At 45.9% G+C, this 11,858-nt stretch overlaps 2 protein-coding genes across 2 annotated transcripts; one reads left to right on the top strand and one right to left on the bottom strand.

The window, feature by feature from the left end:
• Positions 1–865: 865 nt before the first annotated feature.
• Positions 866–1,781, bottom strand: LOC106814427. Its single transcript, XM_014818747.1, has 2 exons — positions 1,259–1,781; positions 866–1,212 (listed from the first exon to the last, which is right to left on the bottom strand). Exons 1-2 carry the CDS (start codon positions 1,725–1,727, stop codon positions 1,106–1,108), a joined length of 576 nt encoding a protein of 191 aa, XP_014674233.1. The 5' UTR covers positions 1,728–1,781; the 3' UTR covers positions 866–1,105.
• A 2,811-nt stretch (positions 1,782–4,592) lies between these two features.
• LOC106814370 lies at positions 4,593–8,119 on the top strand. The gene is made up of 2 exons (XM_014818684.1): positions 4,593–4,701; positions 7,575–8,119. The coding sequence occupies exons 1-2, from the start codon at positions 4,593–4,595 to the stop codon at positions 8,117–8,119; spliced, it is 654 nt and encodes a 217-aa protein (XP_014674170.1).
• Positions 8,120–11,858: the final 3,739 nt, after the last annotated feature.

Raw genomic sequence — 11,858 nt, 5'->3', positions numbered from 1 at the left:
AAAACGCTCCAAGTGCCTGTGCTCGATCTGTAACTTTTACCTGCGAAATTATTCGAATACACCCGAGGTGCACCGAAACGTGTATGTGTAGCGCGTATAGTACCTGCCTCGAAAAAAACAAAAACCACAACTAGTATTTGCGAACGACGCCTGCGATCTATCAAGTTGTCAGATACGGGTACAACTGTAATTAGTGTAGTGCAATGTCGCCAGTATCCCTCCCTCTATGCTCGTACCTAGCAATGAAAATGTTTCTACCGAAAAGTCGTGCACGAATGTGGCGCCATCTATTGCCTAATACAATAAAATAAACCTGACTGCCGTTGTGTCTGTGTATGTGTGCGTGGCCGAGCGTATGTGCCTGTGTGCGTAGGAGTAAAGCTGTTGACTACGGGGCAACAGAAAATCAATCCTTGGAAAGGCGGTCAAAGGTCAAGAAACGGTACACCATACACGTCTACCAGAAGAAGGCCACAGCAGAAGAGAACAAAAATACCAATTAAAAAATAATTAATTACAAATTAAACAAGGAGGTGCCCGGTGACCTGGTTCGTTACCAACCGACTGACGGAGTGACTTTGCAACCCAATGGCTTCGCTGTATTTAGGAACGATGCAAGAATTGAAGGAGTTATAACATTAAAGTAAATAAGCAAACTAGATTAAACGAGTGCTTACCCATTATCTCTGTATCACCTATACAGCGTGATAGCACGTAGTTAATTCCTAAAGAAGTGGAAGGGCACCGTCTGAAATTCTGAGAGCAACTCGTTTTATTTAAGTGCAGTTAAGTTGCTTAACTCAATCGCGATTGCATCAGCACTACGTCATCGGTTCAACGAATGTTATAACAAACTGTACGCGTATTCTAGATATTTACATAATTTTGATATTTGTTAGGGATTGTGGTATCGCGGCTACCACCCGCCAAAGATTCTGACTTGATGTTGATGCTGTTTAACGTTGATGCCCAATGAGCATATGTGACCATCTTTTTGACCAAGATGGCAAGTTGTATTTCTTTGCGTTTCGGAGTAGTTGATTGCAGAATTACCACTAACTCTAAAATCATTAATATGATAGCCAGATTAAAAGATCTTCTTGCGCTAGATTCCGAAGGCAACATAATTAAGAACAGACCCGACCTTTTTAAATGGTAGCTTTACTTCGTGCTTCGTGTACAGTCGCTTTGAATTTAGCACAGTCTTAGCTCTATCATCCTTGCCACTATCATCCTTGCCACACTAGTGCCTCTATCACTAGTGCCTCTATCATCCTTGCCACAGGCGCGTTGTTGTCAGGTGTATAGAAAGTGATCTTTGATCCATTCGGCAGGGCCATTAACACCTGCCTCATCAGATCACTCTGTACCTGTTCCGTGTCCCCGTAGAGTGGGAAGATGCCGTAACTCACTTCCCCAGTCATGTTGATGGCAACGACATAACCTGTTAGCTTGCCTTCAGCATCTGTTGCAACAAACACCAGCTTCTTATAAGCCTGTAAACAGGGACGCAGGTAGTCTCCGCGGTCCTGCCCAGCGATGGACTTGTCGTAGTCGAGTACAGCTTGCAGCATCTCCTCGCTGTATGGCTTCACTATGATATTGGCATCATCTTCCAGCTTCAGGGATGCTGCAAGCTTGGCGTGATCGACTGAGTAGTATCGTAGCTCAGTCATGAACGACTCGACGGTGAATCCACGCTTCTTGTAAAACTCTACGCGGTGCATGACGGAGTCAAGTGCTAGGTTACGGTGGCCGGCGTGCTCACGTACACGTTTGAGTAACATGCTATTTAAGGAGAGCGCTCTACATAGTAAGTACAAACACCTAACTTTATGCCCTCCGCGTCCTACGCCTTGCCTCCCCCTGTCCCTCGCTCAGCCTCCTTCTGTGTCTTCTATACCGCCCATCATCTATGCTTCCCTGCCGCCTTTCCTCATCTCCCATTCCTTCTCCCCCTCTGCAAGCTATATTAAAAGTTTGCTCTCAGACGGTACTGGTCATGCCTAACACGGTGCGCGTGTCAATGCGCAATATCCACCGAGATCCAGCATCGTATTTTTGCAAAAGATTATGCATTGTAGAAGAAGTGGAGTTATTCCTAGCATTAGATTATAGTGATTAGCCATTCTATCAGTTATCATCATTTAAGAAATTAGGAGGAATCACCTTGCATGTAAGGTCCCCGCTGCGATACTACGGCAGCCAGTAACAAACACCACTTGCTGACGTTATGGTTAGCGCATGCGCATATCTCACAAGGCAGTAGGATTATAATTTGTGATGGAATATGCTTTAAAATGGTTAGAGGGTACTCCGCATAGGATCTCCCTCATGAGACTTTTACATAGATCCTGCTGTTTATAATTAGGGTAGACCGCCCTAGCGTGGTAGGGTACAAAACACCTACTTTATCCCCTCGCGTCCCGTACCACCCCGTCCTGATCCATCGCTCAGCCTGTCCCTCTTCTTCTATCTCCCCAGCTTAGATCTTTTCCTGCCGTCTTTTCTTTCAGTGTCCGCATACCCCTCGCGTCTCCGCAGAAAAAAGCTACTATTATGAGGTTTTCTTCAGACGGGCAATTGCTACTTCCCCTAAACATCGGTGCGCAGCGCATGCAGCAATATCTCCCGAGAAGAAATCGCTATTGTGCAGTGTGCAAAGATTATGCATTTAAAATGAAGAGGAGTTATCCTAAGCATGAGATTTATAGACTAACATTCTAGTCAGGTTGATCATTATTTAATAAAATAGGAGTAAGACTTGGCATGTAATGGTCCCCCGCCGTGCGTATACCAGCTAGTAGACAATCCTGGCTAACGTTAATTGTGTTGGCGGCATGGCGCATATCTCACCAGAGAGCTTATATTGTGTGATGATATATACAGTTTAAAATAGTTAGGGGATATTCTCAGCATAGATTTCTGCTATATAAACTTTTATCAGTAACCCTTCTTTATTAAATTAGTGAAGCGCCCTAGCATATTGAGGGTACAAAACACCGTACTTTATTGCCCTCGCGCTCCTTACCCCCCTGCCGCCCTGTCCCCTCGCTCTATCTCCTTCTTCTCTTCCTATATCGGCCCCCAGCTATCTTCGCTTGCCGCCTTTCGTCAGTCTCGCATCCCCAATCTCCCCGCAGCGAAGCTATATTATGAAGGTTTCCTCAGAGGCACTGCACAGCCTAACACGGTGCGCGCAGCATCGCGCAATGATCTCACGCAAAGAAAATCCGTCATTGTGCAAAAGTTTATGCATGCTAAAAATGATAGAGGAGTTATCCAGCATACATGTTATAATGATGACCATCCATCAGTAGAACAATTCAATTTAAGAAAAGGTGGAAACGCCTTGGCATGTAAGGTCCCGGTGCGTATACTAGCCAGTAACAGACAATCTGGCTAACATTAGTGTGTTAGCGCAGTTGCGCAATATCTCACGGACAGAGGAGTTTTATATTTGTGGAATGAATAGTAACATTTAAAATGGTTAGGGGACTATCTCATAGCTTTCCGCTAATAACTTTTAATCAGTAGCGGCTGTAAACCTTTGTTTGTGTAGACCTTTTTTCGCCGCTCGTATACGTTCAAACCGGAAGCCGGGCAGGCTGACAGCAACTTGTGCTGGGTCAAATCCGGTCTATAATATTCACGTTTTGCTCGCAAGCTTCAACAGCCCTTGGGTTTCCCCTCTAGCCGATATTAGTGCTGCAGATTGGCGCTTGTTGCGTCGCGTCAGCCGTTGAATGCCGAAGAGAATGTTTCTTCGGTCGTTTCTCACATACGTTTAAACTAAGTTCGGTCGGGCGGGGCCGACGCACGTGGTGCATGGTAAAATTTGATCTACATGCTTCCTTTTGTCGCAGCATCGCGCCACGATTCCCAGCCTATTGCTAAATGTTTAATGGAAATGGCGCTTTGCCGTCGTCGCCGTTGACTGACAAGAAAATTTTCTTCGGTCGTTCTTTATATTCAAACCTGGAAGCGGGCAGGCTGACAGCACTTGTTGCATGGTAAAATCTGATCTACATGCTTCACTTTTTGCTACGCAGCATCGCGCCACGAATGCCCAGCCTACATGCTAATGTTCATTGAAGAATGGCGCTATCTCCGCGTCGTCCGCATAATGACTGCCAAAGATAATTGTTCTTTCGGGTCCGTTCTTATACGTTCAAACCCGAGAGCCGGGCATGCTGACAGCAAATTGTGGCTTGTAAAATCCGGTCTATTAATATTCACGCTTGCTCGGCAGCTTTACCGCCCGTGGATTCCCCGCTATGCCGCCGATATTAATGTACGTGCAGTATGGCGCTCAGGTGCTCGGGCCCGTTGACCTGACAAAGAAATATTTTTTTCCCGGCCGTTCTCATCGCTTCAAACTAAGTCGCGGCGCGGGGCCCGACGCACGTGTGATGTTTAAATCTGATGCTACAATGCTTTCATTTTGTTCGCAGCATCGCGCCGACGATTTCCGGCAGAACGAGGGTGAAAACTACAATTGAACAAGTCATATCTGTTCTTTAATCTGGATATCTTCTTCGATCTAGAACTTTCATTGGAAATAGATTTTTACTTTGTAAATCGTTATAAAGATGTTAGGAAAGGTTCTGTTCCTCCGTGTATCACCTCTAAATGCTGAAAAGTGTATAATCATTGAAAAAGGTCAGCTAGCCCATCCTACTATTGAGCGTGAGCTGTATGGTAGGTAAATGTAATGGCAATATACTGAGCAAAGCAGAGACGGCGGACCATAGATTTCTCGGTAGCACACACACCACACCGTATACGCACAGACACAACACAGACGAATTGGAACACACCACATCATCACACTGGACACACATCACACACACGAACACCCGACACACAGAGCACACACAGCACACACAGCACACACACACACACAAATGCACACATACACACACGCACACACGCACACCGCACGCAACGCACTGCAACACACCCCGACCACGAAAACAGCACTGCACGCCCACACCGACACTTACACACACACACACACACATGCACACAACACACACACACACACACACACACCAACACATCACACCACACCAACACAACACACATTACACAACGGGGGGGTCACACAGCCGACGCACAGACCGACGCAACGCATGACGGCATGCACGACACGGCGACCCGCAAGGCACCAGAAACGCACGCTACGCACGGGCACACACACACACGACACACCACATGCACCACCCACACACACACACACACACACATCCACACATCACACACACCGACACACACATGCACCACTCCACACACACACACACACACACACACACATTTAGAGCACACGACACACAACACACACAGCCACACACACAATGCACAACAGGCACACACACATCATGCACACACACACACAACAACAACACTACACACACACACACACACACACACACACACACCACAATCACGAGTACCGGTGGCACGTAACATTCAGCTCAACAAAGGAAATCTTTTTACTTATAATAAATATAAATATTAATGAAGAATTTTACTTTGCACTCGATTTGCTTTGCACAAGAGCCATTAGCTTCAGGAATATTCCCCCGTAAGGGTTGTGACGGATAGTTGAGAGCCATGGGAGGGGCATTATGGTGGCGGATAGAGCGCGATTGGGATATAAGAGTGAGGGATGGACGGAGGGAATACGAGAGAAGGAGAGAGCGGGAAAAAACACTGGAGAGAAGACAACAAAGAATTAAATGAAAAATGATACAATAGCGTGAAAAGGGGGAAATGTAGAGAGAGACACGAAAGAGGAGACGAAGGCAAGTGTCCAATAGAAAGAAAAGTGAGAGGGTGGATAAAGAGTCCTTGCGAGTTGCACGCGCGAGAGAGGGGAGCTCTCTAAATTAATATATAACATATTATCTTATGATATAGATAGATCAGTCGGAAGGGCGTAGAGAGGGGAATGAGAAGGACACGCCAGTAGCCCAAGAGCAGCAAGCAGTAGACAATGTTTTACTTCCGCTACGCCTCCGCTATGATCTAGCTGCTCACTTAGTCTGACAGTACACCGATATACGTGACTGGACTGAACCTAGAGTTATCGCTACATAGACTGACGCTTCTTTATCTGTCGTGAGTAGTTTATGTACACATTACACATTACGTAGGTTATTCACAAAATGTTCACATTATGTAACATAGTTCAATATGCTTCCTGTTGTAATCATTTGTGAACGCGGAGAGTCCATAGCTAATCTTACTTGGGTATTAGGCATCAATCGTGCGGATCGGGTGCACATCAGGGATGCTACAGAGTCAGATCTGACGTACGCTGTGCTGAAATGGTGGGCAAGAAGATTTTCGTGTGACTACGAGCTCAAAATGCACAAGGAATCATTCTGAAATACGGGAAGCGGCGGAGCTTTGCCACGCAGTGACAACTAGCGGAGAACCATGTCGCGTACATGTTCACTACGTGTATATATTCGTCTGCACATACCGTCGCAGAAGCATGCGCATTCGCTCACATTGTAATCACAGGCACTTGGAACGTGTCAATTATAAAATAATGGTAATTAATCACGAAATGTATTTACTACCAAGGTCTTAATATGTTTCTTTACTCCCCATCACATATTATTAATGATAATATTCTGACCGGAGTGAATAATAATAGAATTGAGGAGTGAATAAGGAGAATGCGTGAATAATATATTGTGGAGTCTGTCAGGAGTGAATAATCTATTATTATTCACTCCTGATTCTGTTAATGCCGTTCAAATGCTCCTCTGCAACACACAAATACACCGCACGCACGCCGCTGGGCACAAACAAACAAATTATCGAGTTTTTGTTTAGTATTGTTTTGCCGTGTAATTTTGTTGTTTGTGCACAGCGGCGTGCGTGCGGTGTGCTTGTGTGTTGCAAACAATATACTATAGTTAGGCTAGTGTCTCTATATATTTCTATGGTTGCAGGAGAGCATTTGAACGGCATTTACAGGAAATTATCGTAAATAATAGGCGAATGAGAGTAAAGAAACATTTAAGACTTTGCTAGTAAATACATTACGTGTTTCATTACCATCATTTTATTATTGAAACGTTCCAAGTGCCTGTGATTGTAATTAACCTATTGCTAAAACATGCTGATGCAGATGGGAATGGGGATGTAGCAACGGTAAAGGTTACAGCAAGTCGCAACACGCCGCTGCTACGATCGCTCTACGACAGCATACACAATTCACTCACAAATACATCGGAGGTTAATGAGTTAATGCTAATTAGGTAGTATGAAGGGGCAGAGCTTTCTAGGCAATGTAACCTATCGAGGAATCAGTGCGTACGCCTAAGTACTGCAATCTATATCCCAATACACCAAATAAAAATAAAACCCACAAGCAGAAGAGTGTACGTTAATAATAAGTATACATGGTCTCTCATTGCAGGTTTTTTTGAGGCAGCTGCACTGTAGTCGGTAACGAGGGCTTTACGGTGGCTTGCTCATAGTACGCTACGACTGAGGAGGAACTGGAGATAGGGCNACTCCTATCTGAAGGTATTATAGGCTTCTATCGCGCATAGGCTTCATCGTCGAGTCGTTCATCACGACCACACGACGCTACACCGTAGATCACGCCAAGCTCGCAGCATCCCTGAAGCTGGAAGATAATGCTAATATCATAGTGATGCCATATAGCGATGAGATGCTGCAAGCTGTACTCGACTACGACAGGACCATCGCTGGGCACGACCGCGGAGATTATCTGCGTCCATACATACAGGCCTATAAGAAGCTGACGTTTGTAGCGACAGATGCTGAAGGCAAGATCACAGGTTTTGCCATTGCCAACAACATGGTCGGCAATATAAATTATAGCATCTGTCCACTCTACGGTGACATGGAGCAGGTACAGAGTGATCTGATGAGGCAGGTGTTAATGGCCCTGCCGGATGCATCAGAGATCAGTATCTATACACCTGATGACAACATACAAGCGACAAGAATGCTAGAGGCGCTTGGAACTCGCACCGATTTACTTACAAAGCGACTGTACACGAAACACGAAGTGAAGCTACCATTAGAAAAGGTCGCGTCTGTTCTTAATTTGGGCGTCTTTGTTATCTAGGACTTCTTTGGAATCGAATCCCGTTGAAAATCGTAATGATGATGTTAGGAATATGTTTGCTCCTCCGCGTATCGCACCTTTACAGGCATAAAAAATGTGTTTGATCGCAATCATAGAGAGTATTAAATTGCTTACATCTTTACAAATCCCAGCTAAGCTAGCTAAGAAGTTATATAAACATATCAATTCGTGAAATACTTTAATATTTTCATGAAACAGGTTCTCTGGTTTTATGATCCCATTGCAGACTAGGGGTGGCAGCATGAATTCAGCACAACAAATATATTATGTTAAAATATTTAAAATAAAAATAAATCGACTGAAAACTTCTCACTCGTTGAAAACTCATTTCGTCTATTTGTTTCAAGGGCCCTATGTAAGCGTTCAACTATGTAGCGGAAATTCCCTGAGCTTGGAAGAAATTGAGAGCAGCGGAGAGGAATATTATGGTGCGGGATTGGGCATAAGGGAGACGGGGATGGGTGGCGGGACTAGCGAGCGAGAGAAGTGGAGGAAGCACTCGAGAGAGAGAGAGAGAGAGACAGAGAAGGCGATAGTGTGCGAAATTATAAATTAAGGAAAGGGTAACGGAGACGGAGCAAGTGTAGAAATAGGCCGAATAATTATTAAGGGTAAGAGGAATAAGGGGAATAAGGATAAAGAGAGCGAGCGCGCACGATGGAGAAAGGGGAGCAGAAAGAGAGAGAGAGAGAGGGAGTGTGTGTGTGTGTGTGTGTGTGTCGCGTGTTGCGTGTGGCGTGTGCGTCGTGGCGTGTGCGTGTCCGTGTGGCGTGTGCGTGTGCGTGTGCGTGTTGCGTGTGTGTGTGTGTGTGTGTGTGTGTGTGTGTGGAAAGATTGGCCGAAGGTCGAAAAGCACACGGATTTTACGATCCAGGTTGTCACTTTATCAGGGTTCTTAGCCGCTCTGTACTCGCTAAAGCCTGGTCAGTCAATAAAGAACTCCGTACTGAGCCTGAAAAATTAGCTGAGGCTTGAACTAACCGGGCAATCCCTACATGGACTGTACGCTATATCCAGCTAATCAAGAGAACATTAATTTTATTTATATACCATCAGAAGTAGATAATAGGGAAATTCCTTATTATCTACTTCTGATACCATGTAAACTAGTTCACGTGCACTTGCTGTAATTATATACGAAGGCTACGTTAAACGTTACATTGCTTATAGTCGTGCATCATGGCTTGCGTGTATACGGTAAGGCAGTTAAGAGTTAGATCTGACGTACGTGTTGAACGGGTAATAAACTGAATTTCCGTAAGAAATCGAAGCTCAAAACGCACAAGATCATGGTGAAATACGGGGAAGGCGGCCGAACTATCACGGACAATGACGATTAACTGAGAAATAGTCGTGACGTGTATGTTCATCGCATGCACATCGTAGCAAGTAAGAATTTGCTTGCACTGTGCAGCATATAGCTACTACGCAGAGAATCACAGCCTCACATACATAGCAGAGAAGCGGAATAGCGAGAGAGCGACGAGAGAGAGAGGAGAGACGACGCAGCAGACGAGACGCGCGACCGACGATCGGACGAGAGACACGAGAGCGAGAAAGAAAGAAGAGAGAGGGACGAGAAGAGAGAGAGAGGCACCCCAGAGCTACGACGAGAAAGAGCCAGAGAGATATAGAAGCCGCCCATACCATGCTATAGATCATTGGGCTGTACACACAAACACACACACACACACACAGCACAGCACAAGCACACACACACCCCAACACACACCCACACCACACACACACCGAGCACACACAGACCACACACACACACCACACACACACACACACACACATCAGCACTACACACACACATCGACACATGCACACACACTCAACAGGCACACCCCCCCCCGCCACACCACGACACACACACACACACACACACACACACACACATCTTTTATCAATATTATGTAAAGTCTACATTCGGTAGTTGGGCATCCATGGCGAAAAGGTGTAACTGAGTTTAGAGATGCATTGGCATCGGATCTGCCAGCAATGTGTGCTGAAATGTGCAGGCTTGAATTTGCCCAACAAGCGACCATCGAGCCCAATATGCAAACATATCCACTCCCTATTGCCACGTACGGAAAGGCGGTGGTGGCCTTTCACAGGCAGGTTACCCAGGGCCGCGGGGAACCAGGTAGCCTATTGTATATTACCGTTTCTGCAAGCTTATACCATATTAAAAAAAATAGATGAACATTAAAAAACAAGTACACAAACTTTACTGCATCCAATGCTACTCATGCTTTATACTATTACTATGGTGATCTCATTGCAGTTTTCTACATCTTGCGCTCGTACGTACGTGAGCGATGCCTCCTTCCCATTGGGTTCATTTCACGTAGTACGTAGTGGACAATGAGCAGGATCACGATAGGATCGTATGCTGCTGAGTACCCAAACGCATACGTGAGCAGCGCCGCCCCGTACCATCCTCGCGACCTCTCAACTCTGTCATGCAACGTTGTGGAGGCGCATCAACCAAGAACGGTTTTTATCAGACGGAGTCGCTCACATATTACCACCGACCCGTTATTACACCACTCCGCTGCGGATCACCCCGCCCAAAGATCGCAGACTCTCCCCTAGAAGCTGCCCGCCAAGATGAAGCCAATATCTGATAAGTAAACGCCATACAGCGAGGAGTATGCTAGCACCAGCTGTACCCTCCGACTCACGCACACGCGAACCACCTCCACCGCTGGGCCACGCACCGCGGGAGCTACACTGCGATCCCTGTTCTCCACCGGCTTATTAAGAAGCGGGTGTTTGTTCACACACAGACCCTGCTAAAGACAAGTAACAGTTATGTCATTGGCCTCAACACTGGTGGGAGAAGCGTGACGTTACGGCCATTCTTGCCACTCTAGCGCGTGACAGCGGCAGGGCAGCGTAGCAACGAGTCATCTGATGAGGCAGCGTGTTGAATGCGCCCTGCCGAATTGGATCCAGAGATGCTGTTTTCTATAAAAACCGCGCTGATGACATACACACGCTGCGCGTAAGATTGGGTGGAAAAATCTACGGAGCTAGCGTCTGTCCCAATCCGCATCTAACAGCGAACTCTAACACCACGTAAGCGCCAGAAAGTGAGAACTACGCAAGGGAAAAAAGTCGTGTCTCTTCTCTAATTTATGTTGGGCGCTTGCGGAATAATAGCACAAATACGACTTCCTGCTGACATACTCATCACCGAATGATACATCCACGCGCCTTCATATCAAATATGCCCTAATTAATTATATTGGTCAAATTCAACCTTGTTAATCCGGTATTTATAGCACATCTACTGCCACACCACGGAAGGAGCACTCGTCGATCTACTCACACAACGGATTGTTAGGCCGCCATGCAAAATCTACTTAATATATGACCTTAAATGTCGTAACACTGTTACACAGTGCGTTCACTTATAAGCTCGAAGACACTGCTGTAACTTTGACATCTTACTTCGTTTGTTGTCGCTCAGTATAAGTATCTCGTACAAGATTCCTATTCAAATACGAAACAGATGTGTGTCATAAAAGTCAATCTAAACGTGAAATGGAGTTTCCCCTCGCATTGCTCCTCCGCCATACGGCTAAACTGGCTATGAGCAGTAATATACATATACGCAGACCACTAGACTAAAAGGGGGAGACGCGCGGGCCCAGCAGCAGCATCGACGCGAACAAGACGCCGCCGCCAGAGGGAGAGGGGGACAGAG

Source organism: Priapulus caudatus, unplaced genomic scaffold (assembly GCF_000485595.1).
Source record: "Priapulus caudatus unplaced genomic scaffold, Priapulus_caudatus-5.0.1 Scaffold26, whole genome shotgun sequence".
Lineage (NCBI taxonomy): Eukaryota > Metazoa > Priapulida > Priapulimorpha > Priapulimorphida > Priapulidae > Priapulus > Priapulus caudatus.
The sequence above is the reverse complement of the archived record's forward strand: the minus strand, read 5'-3'. Positions and strand labels throughout refer to the sequence as shown.

What these genes read in the sequence shown, in the direction of transcription:
- LOC106814427 (XM_014818747.1), bottom strand. Translation starts at nt 1,727, where the DNA reads ATGCACCGCGTAGAGTTTTACAAGAAGCGTGGATTCACCGTCGAGTCG. An exon ending in AAGGATGATAGAGGCACTAG is followed by an intron (nt 1,213 to 1,258) that starts TGATAGAGGCAC and finishes GCAAGGATGATA; the next exon opens with GAGCTAAGACTGTGCTAAAT.
- LOC106814370 (XM_014818684.1), top strand. Translation starts at nt 4,593, where the DNA reads ATGTTAGGAAAGGTTCTGTTCCTCCGTGTATCACCTCTAAATGCTGAA. An exon ending in TATTGAGCGTGAGCTGTATG is followed by an intron (nt 4,702 to 7,574) that starts GTAGGTAAATGT and finishes TATCGCGCATAG; the next exon opens with GCTTCATCGTCGAGTCGTTC.